This window comes from Mastigoproctus giganteus, chromosome 9, assembly GCF_048544385.1.
Source record: "Mastigoproctus giganteus isolate SK-2022 chromosome 9, ASM4854438v1, whole genome shotgun sequence".
In the NCBI taxonomy this organism is placed as follows: Eukaryota; Metazoa; Arthropoda; class Arachnida; order Uropygi; family Thelyphonidae; genus Mastigoproctus; species Mastigoproctus giganteus.
In genome coordinates, this window is record NC_143583.1 from 156,704,305 (window position 1) to 156,725,360 (window position 21,056).

General features: G+C 39.3%; 1 protein-coding gene across 1 annotated transcript in view; it reads right to left on the reverse strand.

The window, feature by feature from the left end:
* LOC150080835 (uncharacterized) overlaps window positions 1-21,056 on the reverse strand; it is a 107,435-nt gene that overhangs the window by 22,026 nt on the left and 64,353 nt on the right. Inside the window, exon 5 of the mRNA XM_090380837.1 lies at window positions 20,324-20,760. Coding sequence (XP_090236963.1) covers window positions 20,324-20,760 — 437 coding nt within the window. The remainder of the gene's footprint in view (window positions 1-20,323; window positions 20,761-21,056) is intronic.

Sequence of the window (21,056 nt, forward strand, 5' to 3'; positions counted from 1 at the left end):
AAAACCAAATCATCTGCATAAGCAATCTTATGCAGATTTTCAATTGATTGTTCTAGCCATAAATTAAGTACTAAGTTCCAAAAAAGTGGGCCCAATACAGACCCCTGAGGGCACCCTCTCGAAAGATTCCTATTAAACTGTAGATGCTTAGCTTTCAGTATAATTTTCCTACAATACAAATAACTGTGTATCGTCCTATACAATAAGTCTGGACATTGCATACCCCTTAATGCAGACAGAATACTCTCATGCCACACCATGTCAAAAGCTCCAGTAAAATCTATAAAGATGGCTAACACATACTTATCCTCTGCCTGGTTGGTGAAATTCATGAGATCATTAATGGCATCCTCCGTAGAATGCCCTCTCTTGAAACCATACTGATAAGGCAGGGTCAAACCATTTTTCTCCATGACTTGGTTCAATCTTAAAAATAGAAAATACGCGGAAATACCAGTTGACCAAAGAAAGTGTACCATACTACAAGTACGAACCCCAAGCAGTACTAGAGACCCGAACACACAAGCTCTATTGGGACTGCGCCATAATAATAGACAAGATGGAAAAGGCTACCTAACTGATTGACATAGCGGTGCCCAAAACTAGCAATGATCAGAAAACCCTTGAGTAAAAAATTAGGAAGTACACCAACCTGAGACTTGAGGTCAAGGAGATGTAGCATATGCAAGAAGTAACGACCATCCCGATCATCGTGTCAGTCACTGGTATGGTGCCAAACACTCTACATAGCAGCCTAGCATCAATATTTCTCCAAGGAACTCCAGAAAGGAACTCTTATAAGGAACTCCAGAAAGTCGCAATCTTGAACACCAGTAGCTGTAGTATAGTCAGAATTCCTCGACCAAAGTAACACCAGACATTACAACCACCCGGTGTACTTCATGTATGTTACACTTTCTTTGGTCAACTGGTATTTCCGCGCTAGCTTCTGATGTATTATACTGGCTATCTGGTCGTGTCTATGACTGTACTCATAGGAAATAACAGGTGATCGAAGAAAGTGTACCGTATTGCAATTACGAACGCAGGCAGTACAAGCTGTACTATGACCCCACCATAATAACTTTTGGACAATCCCGCACAACAGACGGGACATAATCCTCATGGACAAGAAGGAAAAGGCTACCTATGTGATTGACATAGCGGTACCCAACACTGGAAACCTGCAGAAGAAAAAAAAAAAAAAAAACATGGGGAAAAAAAATCAGACAACACACGAACCTGAGACAGAAGATCAAAGAGATGTGGCATATGCAACAAGTAATGGCCATCCCGATCATCGTATCAACCACAGGTATGGTGCCAAAGATCCTATATAACAGCCTAGCAGCAATAGGTCTCCCAGCGAATCCTTACAAGGAACTCCAGAAAATCGCAATCCTGAACACGTGTAGGATAGTCAGAAGTTCCTCAACCAAGAGTAGCAACAGACATAACAATCACCACCCTGTGTACTTGGTAGCAATACCCTTCACGAGGTGGAACCCCCAATCAGGGAGAAATAATATAGGAGTAATAAGCAAAGGATGCAAGGAGCTATGAACCATAGATGTCGCTGTTATGGAGCAAGTCTACAAGAAGCACCGCAACCAATACACAGCCTACATCGCTTCCCGCAAGGCCTTTGGCTCCGTACCTCTTAGCTGGCTGATAGAGACCCTGAAGATCTACAAGGTCAATCCGGGTGATTGACCTTGTAGGGTTATCATTTAGGATGAACTGCTCTGCCAGGTGCTTGTGTGTACAAGTAAACTTCTTGTACCAGCTAGTTGTGGACGTTATCTATTCCTGGAGTTCGCCAGTTGTGACAGTTCTTGATCGTCTATTTTACTTCTTTCCGAATCTCCCATCCTCTCATTTCTTGTACGTCCTTGGTTTTCTTGCCTTCTAGTTCTATCCAGGTGGCTCGGCTGTTATGTTTTACTTCTCTGCTCCATATGTTTCCCCAGAAATCTTCTATCGTCTTCTTCTCGGGTGGTCCGTTCCCTTGTTTCCCGTCTTCTCCGAGATTCCTGTAGAAACCTCTTTAGTGCTCATCGAAGATTCGGTTGCTTGTTTTCCTCTTGGAGCTCTCTTTTTATCGGCGTAGTCTCTTGCTGAGTGCAAGGAGGTTCTGCTTCATTGTGTCCAGGTACTCTCTTAGTTTTTGTCTCATGTTTGCTGTGGACGCTGTCTCTCTTGAGGATGCTCTTCCCTTTTCCAATTAATTTCTTACTCCTATTGCCCCGTTGGTACTGGGTCAATTGGCCTATCTTGACTCTTAATTTTCTATCTTCTGTTGAAGTCTTCTTTCCCAAGCTGGTGGTTTCTTCTGTTTTCGGTTCTTCTGCTTCTGGTCTCTCGCTTCTCCTCCATTAATCTGCATGGCTGCTACCCCAGCACAATACACTATACACGGCTGTGTGTATGGCCTCCACTGTTGCACCATTGCTGTCGAGGTAATGCAGTATTCTGTGCCGATTCAGGTTTTTTTAACACGGTAACACGTGAGTCTTTGTGGGGTCCATTCCTTCGAATTCTGTTAGGGCCTTCTTCCACTCGTCCTCTATTCTGGATATCATGACCTCGTCTGTTTCCACTTCAGCTGCTGCGGGTTGTATTTTCTCTTGCTCCTCTTCCTCCTCAGGTTCCATATTCTTTATCCTTTGTAGTTGATCGCTGACGTCCTGCTTGATTTTTTCCAAGATTGCAGGGGCTATTAGGTTCTTCGTGACGATGGTCCTTCTCTGGTCCGCTATTCGCTGTCCTGAATATCTGGGAATCGTTCCAGCCACTTGGTATGTAGTCTCGCCGTGTAAGTTGTCATATCGGTTTCCAGCTTCGTTATTTCGTAGTATGCTTGCATGATGTACGTGTTCATTTCGATGCTCCACTTCATGCGTTGGCGTTTTCTCCCTTCTTGGGTGGTCACTAGCGCAGTTGCGCAGGAAGCACTTCCAGTTGGTGGGGCTGGATGGTCTTGCCCTTCTCTTGTGGTAGCCATAGAGGAGACAGCGCAACTCGCTCCACTGTCTTCCTAGGGATATCGTCTCTGATTTTTCGAACCAACTGCTCTGCCTGAAGCCTGCACGCGAGCGACTTTATCCTGCGCCACTCTCGATGCAGTGTTATTATTATTAGCCATATGGTGCAAAGGAAGCCTGAGGCTTATGCTGCACCAGCCAAAAAAAAAAAAAAAAAAATTCCCATGTTATCCTGAGAAAGAGGGAGGGAGGGAGAGAGTCAGAAGTAGAAGGGAATCACAAAGAAGGCAAGAAAGAGAAGAATGATGATATGTCAGATGAACTAATGAGACTCGTGGCAGAGGAGAAAAATGCATCGAATGCATATAAATTATCAGGCAACACAGAAGCCCATGGTAGATACACTAGTGTGAAAAACTTAAGGACCAACACTGTTTCTAAAGGTTGCAACTACAAAATCTTTACATAAGGTACTCTTTACTGGTGAGAGTAGATTCAGTCTCAGCAGCGATTCTGGACGTCAGCTAATCTGGCAAGAGGTTGGCACATGGTATCACCCTGCAAACATCACTGAAAGGGTCGAGCGTTATTTTGGATGGATGCACACAACTCCAGGCACTGGAAGGCGATACTGTAACCTCCGCTACTGTATTGAGGTAATCCTTCCACATGTGTGTCTGTTCCGAGATGCCATTGGCCCCGAGTTCGTGTTTATGGATGTTAAGGGGTAGAATTTTTTTCAGCCTGGTTTGTACTTGTTAACAGGAGAGATTGCTTCTACAGGGATGGGATCACTTAAATAGAAAGGGTGCAAGAATGTTTGCTGATGCTATCGAGGCAGTGTTAGGTGGGTCGGAAAACTGCTAGATTGGGGGGATACAAGGATTAATAGATTAACAGTAGCCACTGGCAGAGGTGAAAGTGATTCTTGCACTGCTTCTATTGGAATGAGCCGCGGCCTGGAAAATAAGATGCAGGATATTTCAGAGACTGCTGGGAATCATTGGGGTACAAATAAACACATGGGTTGTGTTAGGGTAGCTAAGAAAAAGAACAGGTGCATGTATACTTGCGTGTACACCAATGCTAGGAGTTTAGTAAATACATTTGATGAATTTGAGGTATTGCTCAAAACATCAAAGGCAGATATTGTGGGGATTTCAGAGACGTGGTGTCACACAGATATAAGGAATGCAGAACTGGAATTTGGGGAGTACAATGTCTACAGAAAGGATAAACAGGATAGGAAGGGAGGAGGGGTTATGCTATTAGTTAAGAAATACATAAAATCCAAGGAAGTGAAGCCAGTTTGGTGTGACATAAGCATTGGGTGATCAAAATTGAGAGTGGGAGTGTGCTATAGGCCTAATGACTCTGATGAGTATAATAAGAAACTGTACAGGGAAATAGAGTGGGCCAGTAAATCAGAGATTCTTATAATGGGGGATTTTAATTTCCCAGATATTGACTGGAATTTGGGGGCTGGTCACTCACACACTAGCAAGGCTTTTGTGGATTTATTGGATGATTGTTTTCTACATCAGCATGTTCGGGAGGCAACTAGAGGGAGTAATACTCTTGATTTGATTATCAGTAGTGATTCTTCATGCATTAAGAATCTGCAGGTAAATGAACCACTAAGTGGCAGTGAAAACAGTGTGCTGAAGTGGGATTTACTCAAAGAGGTAACTACCATTAATGGTAAAGGGAAGGGTTATTGCTTTCGTAAAGGCGACTACGATGGACCGAGACAGTATTTAAATTCTATACAGTGGGACCAACTGATGATGTTACCAACAGCAAATTCAAAATGGGAAGCATTCAAAGAACTTATCTTGGAAGGTACTAGGCTTTACATACCAACTAAGAAATATTGTTCAAGGTTTAGGCCTAAGTGGATGTCAGATGAACTAATGAGACATATGGCAGAGAAGAAAAATGCATGGTATACTTACAAATTAACACTTGACACAGAAGCCTATGACAGATACAAGTTGATCTGTAACCAAGTTACAAAGGAGGTTAGGCAGTCGAAGACAGATTACGAGAAATCTTTGGCAAGGGATGCAAAGAAAAACAGCAAAGAGTTCTTTACTTATGTAAACTCTAGAAGGAAGGGGATGAATCAGATTGGTCCACTTGATATCGATGAGTCAACTGTTGATGATCCTGCTCAGGTAGCTAATAAACTAAATGAATATTTTGCATCGACATTCACACATGAGGAGTTATTCAGCGAGGGGAATGCCAGAGGTGTATTGAACTCTGGCAGTAAGCTAGAGAATCTTGTAATAACTGAGAGTAAAGTGGGGGAGAAATTGTTGAAGATAAATACAAGAAAGGCACCTGGGGTGGATGGGATCTATCCAGTTATATTGAAGGAGCCAGCAAAGGAATTAAGCAAACCCTTAGCCATAATTATGAGAGCTTCCTTGGACTCAGGAGAAGTACCCATGGACTGGAGATGTGCAAATGTGACCCCAATTCACAAAGGAGGATCAAAGGGCGACACAAGTAATTATAGACCTGTTAGTTTAACTTCTGTTCCCGGAAAATTAATGGAGGCACTGGTTAAAGAAGCACTGCAGTCACAAAAGAACTGGTTGCAGGGAATAACTTTGATATTATATACTTGGATCTTAGAAAGGCTTTTGATACTGTTGCACATGGAAGACTGCTGCACAAATTGGAGCAGTGTGGCATTGGAGGCAAATTGCTTCAATGGATAAAGGGGTGGTTGAGGGGGAGAAGACAGAGAGTGGTAATCAATGAACACTGCTCATCGTGGACTAATGTTATTAGTGGAGTCCCTCAGGGTTCAGTATTGGGTCCATTATTGTTTTCTGTATTTATAAATTATATTGATAATGGTATATCAACTTAATGTCCAAGTATGCAGACGATACGAAGGTTGGCAGGGTTGTCAAGGACGCTACTGACACTATGCTACTGCAACAGGATCTGGAAAGGTTGAGCAGATGGGCTGAGAGGTGGCAAATGAAGTTTAACATTGACAAATGTAAAGTACTACATACGGGAAACAGCAATCCTAGAGCAACGTATCAACTCTGTGGTACTACACTGACAGTGGTAGAGAATGAAAGGGACCTGGGGGTGATTGTGCAGGCAGAAATGAAGTTCTCTGAGTAGTGCAGACGGGCTGCAAGAGTAGCTCATGGTGTATTGTCGATGATAAATAGGAATTTTTCTAGCAGGGATAAGGAGGTGATTCTTCCCTTGTGTAAGGCAATGGTCAGGCCACACCTAGAGTACTGTATACAGGTCTGGAGGCCTCATTTCAAGAAGGATGTAGAGATGCTGGAACGAGTTCAGAGAAGGGCAATAAGATTAGCGAATGGAACAAAGGGGTGCTCTTACGAAGAAAAAATTAAGTTTTGCAAATTACAGTGTCTGGAGACTAGGCACCAGCGAGGTGATCTGATAGAGGTGTATAAAGCCTTGAATGGTTTCAGCATGCTCAATGCTGATGGAATTCTTCCTCTTGCTCAGAATAATCACCTGAGAGGGCATAAATTCAAATTGAGGAAAGACAGATGTAGGATAGACGTGAGGAAATTTGCCTTTAGCCAGCGGGTGATTGGTTGGTGGAACAGACTTCCATCCCTTGTCGTGGAAGTTGATAGCCTAAATAAGTTTAAGGCTCAGCCGGACAGGTATTTCGAACGAACAGAGGGGTGAAGTGGAAGTGGTTATTTTTTATTTATTTATTTATTATTTTATTTATATATATATATTTTTTGGCTGATGCTGCATAAGCTTCCTTTCTTGCATCAAATGCCTATGCGAATGCTAATGCTAATGCTAAAGTTAACGCCACACCCCATCGCACTGCAGCTGTTGATATGGTTTTGGAAAGTGAGGACATTGTTCGTATGGATTGGCCTGCCCGTTCCATCGAACTATATCCTATCGGACACACAAGAAACGCTCAGTGGATACACCTAGCGGCACGTCCACACCCACCAGAAAATGTTCGCCAGCTGTAGATGGCGCTGACAGAGGAATGGACGATATTATCGCAAGATCTTATCAACAACACTGTTCTAAGTATGGATAGGCGGTGTAAAGCGTACATTGATATTAGAGGTGCCATTATGTCCTACTGAGGACCACCCATTCCCTTTGTTTCATCTTTGGCAGTGATGCATCTGTATCATGGTAGCCAGTGCTATGTTGCCATTTTTGAATAAAGTCCCTCTGTACCGTCTTGTTTCCGTCATCATTTCTGTACCTCACGAGGTTTCTTTGGTATGCTTTTCCCATATCCAGGCCACTCCGGTGAGAAGCTACAGGTGAAAACCTGACTGGTCCTTAAGATTTGCACACCAGTATATAAGCTAGTCTGTAATCAAGTCACAAAGGAGGTTAGGCAAGCGAAGGCGAGACTATGGGAAATCTTTGGCAAAGGATTAAAAAAAAAAAAAAAAAAAAAAAAAAAAAGCAAAGACTTCTTTACTTATATAAACTTTAGAAGGAGGGGGATGAATCAGATTGGTCCACTTGATATCGGCGGTTTGACTGTTGATGATCCTGCTCAGATAGCCGACAAACTAAATGAGTATTTTGCATTTACATTCACACATGAGGAGTTATTCAAGGAGGAGAAGGATAGATGTTTATCAAACTCTAACAGGCGCTAAATGGTTTTGTAATAAAAGAGAGCAAAGTGGAGGAGAAATTGAATTGCTGAAGTTAAAATAAGAAAGGCACCTGGAGTGGATGGGATCTATCTAGTTATATTAAAGGAGGCGGCAAAATAAACAAGAGCATCCTTTGACTCAGGGGAAGTCCATACGGACTGGAGATGTGGAAATGTATCTCCAATTCATAAAGGGGGATCAAAATGTGACACGAGTAATTACAGACCTGTTAGTTTGACTTCTGTTCTAGGGAAAATAATGGAGTCACTGGTTAAAGAAGCATTGCAGGATCATCAACACAAGTCTGCAGTAATAATTCAGACACAGCATGGGTTTGTTAAGGGGAAGTCTTGTCTGACCAATTTGATTGGATACTATGACGTCGTCACAAAGGAACTGGATGCAAAAAAATAATTTTGATATCATAAATTTGGATTTCAGGAAAGCTTTTGATACTGTTGCACATGGAAGGCTACTGTACAAATTGGAGCAGTATGGTATTAAGGGCAAGTTGCTACAACAGTGAAACTTGGGCACTCACCAAAAGAATGGAAGAGAAGCGAAGAATGAAACGAATTATATCAGGAATCAGACTGTTAGATAAGAGAGAAACATGGATTAGGCAGCAAACTCAAGTTAAGGACATTCTTATCAAAACTAATGAACTAAAATGGTATTGGGCAGGACACAGCTCGAAGACATGATGACAGATGGACTAAGAAAATAACAGAATGGTACCCAAGAGGAACTAAACGAAAACTAAGAAGACAACGACGGAGATGGACAGATGAAATTCACGAGTTCTTAGGTAGTAAATGGATGGCCATTGCACAAAACAGAAGGAATTCGAAAGTTGCTGGAGAGGCCTTCATCGTGCAGTGGATTGAAAATGGCTGATGATGATGTTACAATAGATAAAAGAATGGTTGAGTGGGAGAAGACAGAAAGTGGTAATAAGTGGACAATGCTCTTCGTGGCACTAATGTTATTAGTGGTGTCGACCATGGTTCGGTGTTGGGCTCATTGTTGTTTTGTATATTTATAAATGATATTGATGAAGGTATATCAGGCTTAATGTCAAAGTTTGCAGATGATACAAAGGTTGGTAGGGTTGTTAATAACAATAATGACGGTATGCTGCTGCAACAGAATCTGGAAAGTTGGGCTGATGGGTTGAGAAGTGGCAGCTGAAGGTTAACATTGGCAAATGCAAAGTACTGCATGTGGGTAGCAGTAACCCCAGAGAAATGGACCAACTGGGTGGTGTTACATTCAGAGTAGTGGAGAATGAGAGACACTGGGGGTAATTGTGCAGTCAGACATGAAGTTTTCTGAGCAGTGCAGACAGGCTGCCAGAGTAGATCATGGGGTATTGTCATTGATATACAGGAATTTTGCAAGCAGGGATAAGGAGGTGATTATCCCTTGTATAAGGCAATGTTCAGGCCACCCCTTGGGTACTGCATACAGGTCTCGAAGCGTCATTTTAGGAAGGGTGTAGAGTTGCTAGAATGAGTTTAGAGAAAGGCAACAAGACTGGTGAGGGGGAACAAAGGAGTGGCCTTACGAAGAAAGGCTTATACGTATTCTGCAAATTGCAGCGTCTGGAGACTAGGCACCTGTGAGGTGATCTAAATGAAGTGTATAAGGACTTGAATGGATTGAGCATTCTCAATGCTGATGGGATTCTTCCTCTTGCTCAGATTACAAACCTGAAGAAAATGCATGGGATGCATTTAAATTGTCAGATGATACAGAAGCCTATGATCGATATAAATTAGTTTGTAATTAAGTCACAAAGGAAGTTAGGCTAGATAAGGCAGATTACGAGAAGTCTCTGGCAAAGAAAAGTAGCAAAAACCTCTTTATTATATTAATAGTAGAAGGAAGGTGTTGATTCATATTGGTCCACTTGATGTCGATGAGTTAGCTTTTCATGATCCTGCTCAGGTTGCTGACAAACTGAATAGGCATTTTTCATATACATTTTCACATGAGGAGGTCTTTAGGGAGGGTAGTGCCAGAATTTCATAAAAATCTAACAGCGAGCTTCATGATTTTGTGATAACTGAGGTGAGAGTAGAAGAGAAATTGTTGAAGTTAAACATAAGTAAAGAAAGGCATCTGGGTTGGATGGGAGCTATCCAATTATGTTACGGGAGGCAACAAAGGAGGTAAGCAAATTCTAGCCATAATTACCAGAGAAACTTCAGATTCCATGGAGGTCTCTATGGACTGGAGATGTACGAATGTATCCCAAATTCACAAAGCGGATCAAAAGGTGACATGAATAATTACAGACCTGTTAGCTTAACTTCTCTTGAAGGGAAAATAATGGAGTCTGTGGTTAATGAAGTCATGCAGGCCCATCTAGATAGGAATCCAGTTATACTGCCGTCGCATCATGGATTTGTTAAGGTGTGATCATGTCTGACTACTCTGATGCAGTAACAAAGGAACTGTATGTAAAGAATAATTTTGATATCATATACTTGGATTTCAGGAAAGCTTTTGTTACTGTTGCACATAATTTAACTACTTATGTAGTTAAATTTTGGGTAAACTATGGTGTATTTACACCGATATTATATAAAAGACTGCTGTACAAATTGGAGCAGTGTGGCATTAAGGGCAAGTTACTGCTCTGTATAAAGGGATGATTAAGTGGGAGAAGACATATAGAGTGGTTATTAATGTACACTGCTCCTCATGGACTAATCTTATTAGTGGAGTCCCCAGGGTTCAGTGCTGGACCCATTGTTCTTGTTTTTTATTTTTTAATGATATTGATGGAGAAACATCAGACTTAATATCTAAAATGAAATAAAGGTTGGAAGAGTGGTTAGTGACAGTAATCAGGGTAACTGTAACAAGATTTAAAAAATATATATATCAGATGGGCTGAGAATTGACAGTTGAAGTTAAACATCGGCAAATGCTGCATATGGGTATCAGTAATCCTAGATTAACGTTCCAATAGTGTAAAATGGAAAAGTACAGTTAGATATGAAGTTCTCTGAACAGTGCAGACAGACTGCCAGGACTGCACATGGGTTTTTGTCTATGATATACAGAAATTTTGCTGGCAGGGATATGGGGGTGATTGTATAACGCAGTGGTTAGGTCACATCTTGAGTACATACAGGATTGGAGGCCTGTATGTACTTGAGTCCACATACAGGATTGGAAGCCTCATTTTAGGAAGGATGTAGAGCTTCTGGAGCTGGTACAGAAAAGGGCAACAAAATTTATGAGGCGGAACAAAGGGGTACTCTTGCCGAGAAAGGCTCCAGTTCTGCAAATTTCAGCATCTGGAGACTAACCACCTTCGAGGCAATCCGAATGAGGTGTTTAACGCTTTGAATGGATTGAGCAAGCTCAGTAGTGGTGATGGTATTCTTTCTCTTGCTCAGACTCACACACACATGAGGGGGCATAATTTCAAATTGACTGCTGGATAAATGTGCGTAGTTTGCCTGCAGCCAGCGGGTGGTTGATTGTTGGAGCAAACGTCCATCTGTTCTTGTGGAACTGAGTAGCTTGAATAAATTTTAGGAAGATCTGGACAAATAATAATTTGTTGTGTGTGGGAAGTTTTTTTCCCCCTAATGTTTTGTGAGCTTGCTTTTTGGCATCATATGCCACTCCTCCTCCTCCTACTACTACTACTACTAATAATAATAATAACTAGGGAGCTTCTTCCCCTGCTCGCTTTGCTCACCAACCCTCGCGCACGCTTTTCTATGTAATATGTAGAGGTACGACGGAGTAAGTCAAATCTTTTCTACGTAAAAGACACACCTGTTGAAACGCACTAATGTTCTTCTTCTCCCTTTTTACCCCCATCTTTCAGCTATCGCCCACACTCGTGATTTTTTTTTCTTTTGTACTCCGTCAGGAAGCTCAGGTAGCCCCTGATGGAGAACAACCAGAGTACTGTGGACAGCCTGGCTCACCTCCCAGTGGTGGTGGTGGGCAACGTGGAGTCCCACTAGGGACCCTGCGGCCAAGAAGAGCCAGCACAAACAACAGAACCCAAGAATAAACTACACATGCAACACACAACACTTTTCGGGCTTTTACAGAGGTTCTGTATTCATCACAAGTGTACTGATGGCGCAGATGTGGGAAACCAGAGGTGGCACCTTACGCAAATACTAAGCCACTATGATCGATATCTAATCAGGAAATGATCTATGTAATTATTTACTTGTGCATTTGTAGTGACGTAAGTTCCCCGCCCACTTGTACCACGTGACCCGCATCCTTCTCCCATTGGCTATCCCACCCCCACCACGCGGCATTCTCAAGGTGGAATAAATATCAATATGTAATTATTAACCTGGGTTTACATAGGTCACTTAAGAAAAGGCCTTTTGCTTCAGGTTCCATAATGTACGAAGAATATTGTTCCATACGAAAGAGCAGGACTAAACTATTTAACTAAAATATTTACAAAATACTAAACAGTTTACAAATATACAAACTACATCGGGTTCCTTCATCAGCTGACATTACAATGGAATATCAAATGATGCCGTGCGTGGTCATGTATTACAGAGTGAAGCTGGTGAACGTTATGGAAACAGTAGTCTTTCAACGGACGACAACAATGTAATTATTAACCTGCGAATTTGTAGTGACGTAATTGCCTCTCCCATTTGCTCGAATAAATATCACTAGGACGAAAGCGTTTTTAATGTATAGAGAGATAATATAAATTACAGTATAAAGTACGATTTATAAATTGTAGTATAAATATTTGTTTATATTCTCAAGAATAAACGTTTTCACAAACGTACATTTTAGAAGTTGAAAAAAAAAAAAAAAACTTGCTACCAAGTACACAGGGTTATTGTGTATATAATATTATTATTATTATTACACTGTGGAAATGACATCATCTGTAGCAAATGCTGAATGCCGTTTTATTTATGGAAGGAGGTGAGCCCAGCTTTCTCGAAATCATTAAATATTTAAACTTGAATGTATTACATTAATCTATGTCACAACTTTGAGGAGGTAAACTAATCTGAATGTTGAATGAACGATTTATAAATTACAGTATAAATATTTGTTTATATTCTCAAAAATAATGAATTTCTACTAGACACAAACGTTCATTTTAGAAGTAGACGAAAAAAGAAGAGTAGTTTGGATTCTTTCGGGAAAATATTAATAAAGCCTGAATGTGATAAAACTCAGTGAAGAAGAAATCGGGTTTTCCTTAGAAATTTTATGCCCTCTTGATAATCTTGATTCGAAACACTTACGAGCAATTCTGAAGCAGCGAGGTTCGTAGATTAATAATCTCTACGATATTTTGACATCACGCAATGGACGAAATTGATCGACGTTCTGTGTTGAGAAATAGGTCAATGGTTATTTTTAAATATTCATGACAACCAATCGTTTAATATCTGATATTGTCTTTACCATTACTTTGAGTGGTGCAGTAAATCAGTTTCCTAACCTAGGAAAGCGAAGCTTAAAAAAAGAAAACATGCAACAGTAATGAAAAAAAAAATGTTAATTGAAAGAAATTCAAAATAATTGACTGCATTATATTGAGATGTTGAAATAAAAGAATATTTGAAACCGAGATCATTACTACCGTAATAAAATTGAAACTGTAATGTTACACTATAATAATAAAAGTGTAATGAAATTGAATTAGCTTTGCTGCATAATTAAATGAGGATGCCGCTGACCCTGTAGTACTTGAATATCTGTCAGTTGTAATTTCTGTAATATAATGCAGTAAATTATTTTGGAAGTATAAAGGATAAATGAAGAGGAAGAGAAGCTGATTCGATGAGTTTGTAGTTGAATGGAAAATGTTGTCTAGATGTAGTATTTTTTAACCGCTGCTCCTCAGATCGGTACCAGTTCCCGAAACTTTATCTGCCGGTCCGCGATACATAGGTATAATTTTAATAGTTATTATTAAAATTAAATTTAACTTCCCTGAACTAGAAATTTAAAATTGATTCGTTAACTTTGTAAACGTTTCAGGTCATCAGCAAGCAGTTTTCAACTCGATACTGGCAAACTGGAACGCCGATGACCAATTGTTTACATTGGCTTCCAAATCATTAAGATTCTTTACCACGTTTTACAGGTGGGGGGGGGGACAAGTATAGATTCGTTCTAATCAGTTTATTTTTATATTAATATACATTTCAAAATCATTGCCGTTTTGTTTCCTTATATTATTCAGTCTCGTTCTGAATGTAATCTTGTATTGTTTCTAAAGTTGTCACTGATTTCTGTATATTTTAATATTATATAAGGTGTCGTTACCGTAACCCTTTATGTTCGATGGTGTACGGGCAGATCATCGCGTACGCATTCGATGCTCCGCATTCCCAATTGGTTGTTCGTTAGAAATTCTGCGTTCTCGTTTATGTACAAAATTTAACAGTTGAGAAATGCTTTCTCATATGTAATTTTCTCATTTAAAAGGGAAAAAAAAAAAATGTTCTGCTTACATCCTATCTACTTTTTTTTTGTTGTTGTTTTACTGATAATTTAATTACTAGATGAAATTGCAGAATTATATCTATAGTGACCGAAGAAACAAAAAAAAAAACAAAAAAAACGGCGTTTCTATGTAACAAATATTTGATGCCGTTCGGTAGAAACCGACAGTCGGAATGAGACTGTCGCCATAAAGGCGCCTACCTCTGACCCAAGAGGTAACTTGCGCCAGAGCAGAGGGTTTTAATAGTGTAAATTCATATATACAGGGTGATCCAAAAGTCAGTAAACAATTAAAGAATCGGTATTTCAGTGAATTTTTGACGTATGGTAACGAGATTAGCGCAGAAATGCATAGAATTACGTGTTTTTTTTTCTGAAAGAATGTCAAAATTATTTCTATGTCCACTAGGTGGCGCTTGATATGTAACATCACAAAGCACCTCATTATAATAAATGTTCAATGTGGCGGCCTTTGTTGTCGAGCACTGCCTGAAGACGAGTAACGACGTTATGGACAGCATGAAACAGCATTTCTGGAGGTATCATTGATACCTGCCGTCATATAGAGTCTTTTAGCATTGCCAATGACGTTGGGTGATGTTGTTGTTATTTGGTTTTTAAGAGCATTAGCAACTAAGGCCATATTGCTCCGCACATTGGGAGATCTCTGTGAACCCGTGACTTCAGGTAGCCCCATAACCGAAAATCGCAGGGCGTCAGGTCTGGAGACCTTGGTGGCCATTCATGCTGAAAGTAACGGCTTATCACTCAATTCTCTCCAAACGCTGAGAGTAACAGTTGTTTCACAGGAGAAGCAATATGGGGTGGTGCTCCATCCTGCATGAATGTCACAACATCCAAAGCTTGCATTTCCCCCAGGCTAGGGATAACGCAGTTTCGTAACAGGTCAGCATAACGCTGACCTGTTACGAAATGGCCCTATAACAAAAGAAGAGGTGAATCCACACCTCTTCTTTTGACTGATGAATGTTACTTTTGACTGATGCAATGGTGTTTCCGTGTAAGCTCGAGGGTTTTCCATCGCCCAGATTCTGCAATTGTGTGTTTACACTGCCATTGAGAGTGAAATGGGCTTCATCCGTCCACAAGACATTTGACAGCCAGTTGTCACGTTCTTCCGTTCGCTGAAAGAACCATAACTGAAATGCTTCCGGGACGCCTAAGTTCTTGAAGGTGTTGAATTTTGTATTGATATCTACGGAGGACTACTCTTAGTGCTCTCCGCACACTCCCGTATGGAACTCCAGTTCGACGTGAAACCACGAGAGCTTGCTTCTCCATGTGATAATGATCCATTAGTATCCATGTTTTCCGCAACTGCAGCCGCACTCGTAGCACATGTTGATGGTCTTCCACTTCGTGGACGATCTTGTAACGAACCAGTTGTCTCAAATTTCTTTAATTAATCATCATCTTTAGTCCTGCAACAGTCATTAGTCCTTTATCACGTCGCATAGCCTTCAGCTGACGGAAAGATCGCAAAGCTGCAGTTGCAGATCCAGCGTTAAGGTAATAACATTTCACCAACAGTGCTTTATCCGGTAATGATAACATGACCGCTTAGCTTCTTTTCTTTTTCTTTCCCAAACGTTCACTAAACAGCTTAGCTGTTCTTGCAGTGTCTTTATAGCAGACACTTGGGAGACGTCATTCGTGGTACAGCGCCATCTGGTGGACACACGTGGAACTATTTTTTACATTCTTTCGGAAAAGAATGTAAAAAATTAAATACCGATTCTTTAATTGTTTTGGATCACTCTGTATATAAATAGTTCGGGAGGAGTGGAATACACTTTCGAATAACTTGCTAGGGCCCGGAAATTAGTTGCCTCGGGCAGGTGTCAAAATGTAAAACTTTACGAAATGTAACGCTCAAATAAAATTGGACATGCCTGCTGCGTGCGGGTATGCACCGCACAAAGGCGCCTAATCAATGGGAGAACCATCCAGAGTTTAATAGTTTACAAATTCTAACAATTAAAATAAACAAAAATTAAAAACAAGAGTTATTATTCTCGCTTTTGTTTGTATTTCACTATAAATGTTACTGATATCAATTATAGTCCGATAACTTAGTTGCCGTGTCTTACTAATTAAGATTAGAAAGAAGCTCATACTATTTTTAATATTAGATTATGAACATTACTAAAAAAGTTACCAACCCAACATATCATCAGAAATTTATTTTAAACAGTAAATAAGAAACAGAAGTATTTTGATAAAAGACTTTTTTGTTGTTGTTGTTGTTGTAAAGTGTTAGAACATAGTTGTAATTTTTTCTAATTCCAAAATGTATTTTGTTATGTATTCATTTATTATTACAAAATATATTAAAATAACTGTCCACATTTATTATTATTATTATTTTATTTTTTATTTTTGGGGGGGAGGGGGGGGGGCTCTTATATGACTTTTCACAAAGGCATCCCATAGGCACGCAGCGTTCCTGCTAATGGAGTTCGAAATGTTGAGGTTTACAAAACGGAACATCCCTTAATAAACTAACTCATTTTTAATAATCAACTGCGTACACGATATCTCCGACGCATGATGTGTGACGAACCACAAAAGCATCAAAGTGTCTTCGCTCCAATTCATTCCGAGCCCTCGGGGACAAAAATATCCGTCCCATTTCTGTGGATATCCAACATGTTATGATTTGAATCCTACATACATACATTGTTATAACTGGTGTTACAAGATATTAAATGAGCTATTAAATCTTAATTAATTAAGCTATTAAATATTAATATACTTAAACCACCGAAATCATTTTAGACAAATAAAATAAAAGTGTCAAAATTTATTATAAACTAGCCAATCATTAAGAAAGTTTGGTTGTAGGTTTACCGGAGAAGTAGATGTTTTTAATAAGTTAATTTGATTTTTTTTTCTTTGTAAATTGTTTAAATTTCGTTTGTGCTACCTTTTTTTATGTATATATGCTGCATTCCTTAGAAGAGAGCTCATTATTATGGTCCCATATTTTTGTTTTTCTTGTTTTCTTCGATTTTGGTGGTACTTTTTTCGTTTCGAAAAAATATTATGCAAATTTGTCGCCTCAGATTGTGGCATCCCTCACACACACACACACACACACACACACACACACACACACACACACACACACGCGTGAAACTAATCTTGTAGGGAAAGTAGGCTAAGAATCTTAAAAACCATAACCCATTATTCTGCCCCATAACCGATAATTATGGCGAAGGAATTATAATTATTATTATTTGATTAATCAATTAGGTGGCGCCATATGGTGTCAGTTTCAATAATTAATACTGCCACTTGACGTAAGCCGAAGCTAAATAGGTCCACCAAAAATGGATAATGACGTCGAAAAGAAGTAATAATCATACTGCATCGAATGTGGCGTAGGATAAAGTCACTCGCGTTCATGCCCTTAGAGAGGAGTCGTATATGGATTCTTGTCTAAGGCGGCTCCCGGACTTACGTCCATCTACGCTTAAACACTTAATGTTTATACACTTAACTTAGCTTAGATTATGAACTTAACTTAACTTAAATTTTTTTTTTTTTTTTAACTTTACTTCTCTTTTCAAAAATATGTTTTGTCTTCTTATTTCTTAGCTATCTTTTTATTTATCAGGTCCACTTTACAGATTTTCTGTTTTAAATGATTTAGGTGGAGATGGGCATTTGCCTGGGAACCACCCTGAACCAGTATACACACACACACGTCCATCTACGCTTGTGTAATTTGCCTTAACTGTACAGTTGTCTGTAAAATTCCTGGTACCCATTCCTAGTCAAGTGGAGCCGGGTCTGGATCTACTACACTGTCTGTGCTACCGCACCAAAAATCCCACACCCACCGGTAGAAGTGCTAGACCGGTGGGTGCCAGCAATCCCGCTACCAAGCGGCCCAAACCTGAGAGCCAGCAGCAAAAAAAAAAAAAAATAAATAAATAAATAATAATAATAAATAAAATAAACAAATAAATAAATAAACAAATAAATAAATAAACAAAGTAAAAAAATAATAAAAATATATAAATAAATAAAAAATAAATTAAAAAATAAATAAATAATACATAAATAAATTTAAAAAAAATAAATAAAATAAAAAATAAATAAATGAAAAAAGAAATAGTAAAAAAAAAAGTATACAGCAATTCACGCTATGTAGATAATAATAGCATAGACATTTGACGGCGTTTCATAAAAACAGCCTTGGCAAAGTCCTGCAAAGCATTATATTTTCCCTATCTAAAAGACACATTCATTCTTAATTCTGGTATAACCTGTTTTAAACGTGTTCTATATTGTTCATAAATTAAACAATCGCGTAAAATGTGACTCCAAGACTCTTCACATGAACAGAAGCAATGCGGATACAATACCAGGCCAAAATAATTCAATTTTAAATTAAAGAAACCATGTCCAGTAAGAAGGTAAGATGTCTCCATCTCCGGAAAAAAAAACATTTGTTAATCTTTTTAACTATTGCGAAAGATACCTTAGGAATAAAGAGTCTGGTCACTAAACCAGTGTCACTCATGTCCCATCTGTTCTGCCAAATTTCTAACAAATAATTCTTTTTTTTTTTTTTTTCCTTACAACTTTCTATCGTAACATCAGTTTTAAAGCCCATGAAGTCAAGTGTAATACTCTTTCTTAAATAATAACAAAAAACTCTGTAAACCACAAATAAATCAAGTGGTAAGAAGCTTGACAGAACCTGTATGGCATTAGTAGACGCAGTTCTACAAATTTTAAACAGTGGCAAAATCATTTGCCTTTGAATTGACAACAACTTTTAACATTTACATTTTTTACATACCAGACATTAACTCCATACACTACAATGGGAAGAAATACTGCTTTGTAATAAAGCAACAGAGCCTTCTTTCTTAAATCCCATTCTGATCTTTTTATACAAATAATTGCTGAGGAAAATTTATTTCTTAACTTTCTCACTTAGATAATGCAAATATGGCAAAAAAGCTAGTCTGTTGTCTATAGGCAGAGGGGTCGGTTCAAAAGTCAAAGACAGCTTGATTTTTTTTCCAAGATTGAAGGAGCTATCAGGTGCTTCGTCACGATGGACCTTTTCTGGTCCGCTATTCGCTGTTCGGTGACCTTAATATTCGTAATCGTTCCTACCACTTGTATGTAGCCTGTATGGTGTCATATCAGTTTCTCGTTTGGTTATTTCGTAGTATGTTTGCATGAAGAGGAACGTATTCATTCAAGGAATGAATACGTTCAAGGAATGAATACGTTCCTTCTAGCGCAGTTAGCACTTCCATTTGGTTGAGTTGGATGGTCATGCCCTTTCCTTGTGGTAGCCATACAGGGGACAACGCCACTTACACCATCGTCTTTCTTGGGAGACTGTTTTCGACTTTTCGAACCGAGCCCTCTGCCTAAGGGCTGAATGCGAGTGACTTTATCCTGTGCCACACTCGATGCAGTATGATTATTACTGCTCTTTGATATCATCATCCATCTGTGGAGGTGGACCTGTTTAGCTTCGGCTTACATCTAGTGGTAGTTTAGTTCTTGGGAGCTACACCAGATGGCACCACCATCTTCATCAGTCGTTACTTTGACCTTTGGGAGTATGTCCGCCGAAGCGACTTTCGCGCTGGTTTATTATTATTAGGTTATTATTATCTCCCAGCGTGATGGAGACGTGTTCACTTCCTCCAAAGCGGGACTTGAACCCAGGTTCATCAGGCTGGTAGTTCAGTGCCGTAACCACTGGGGTATCGCACCCCTTTCGCGCTGGTTTATTATTATTACGTTATTATTATCTCCCAGCGTGATGGAGACGTGTTCACTTCCTCCAAAGCGGGACTTGAACCCAGGTTCATCAGGCTGGTAGTTCAGTGCCGTAACCACTGGGGTATCGCACCCCTTTTATTATAATAATAATAATAATAATAATGATAATAATAATATTTAAGATATAATAATAATACGTCTATAATAAAAACATTTCTAACAACAGCAATACTTCTACTAATATAAATAATAGTAATAATAATCTTAACGTAGAAAAGAATGAAAAATGTGGATATTTGGTGCAATACACGGCAGCTTCATATGATCGGGGAGTGTTTACTAATAACATATTTGAAGTTAAGCGATACCAAACCTACTAATAGTGATGTATATAGTAGATGTGGTTCTACTTACCAAAAGAAGAGTCAAGCACATATCATCGAGTGGCGAATCTCGATCATCATCAGTTAAGGTAACATTCTTGCTCAGATTAACTTCCTTTTCCAAAACTCTTAGTTGTAGTTTCCCCAAGAACATAGGCGAGACATAGTCAATTATCTCTTTCATGCGCTTTTCTTTAGACACTTTCATATCCTCTTGTTTTTCTTTCCCCTTTTCTTCCTCCTCATCATCATCTTCTTCAGCTAGGATAATCTCCTCCGATTCTGTTTCATCTTCCTCCTTTTTCTGATTTTTTCCTTCAGTGTGTTTGCTATGCTGCTGCTGGTGTTGCAACTCCTGGTCAACAATCTGTTCTATACTAATCAGTCCGCGTCTTATAATTCCCTTGATTATTAAAATATAAATTGACATTTCCGTGTCCAGCGTCTTCCGGGAACGAGTATATGTTTCTGGAAAAAAAAGAAGTGATTTATTCGTTAAAAAAATCCGTTCGTAGTGTTACCAAAATGCTTTTCTGTTCATGCGTTGGGCATCACGCCAGCGTACAGGACGTGTACCGTACATATACGAGGGATATTTTAAATTTCTGGCCTACCATAGAAAGACTTAAACAATATTAAACTAAACTTAGACAAAACCTTTTAAGACTCCTTTATAAACTTACTATTTTGGTCTCTAAACATTCCTCGATCGTATGAATAAAATCATTATTTGTCTCATGAAGTCATCCTTTCAAATGGGTTTT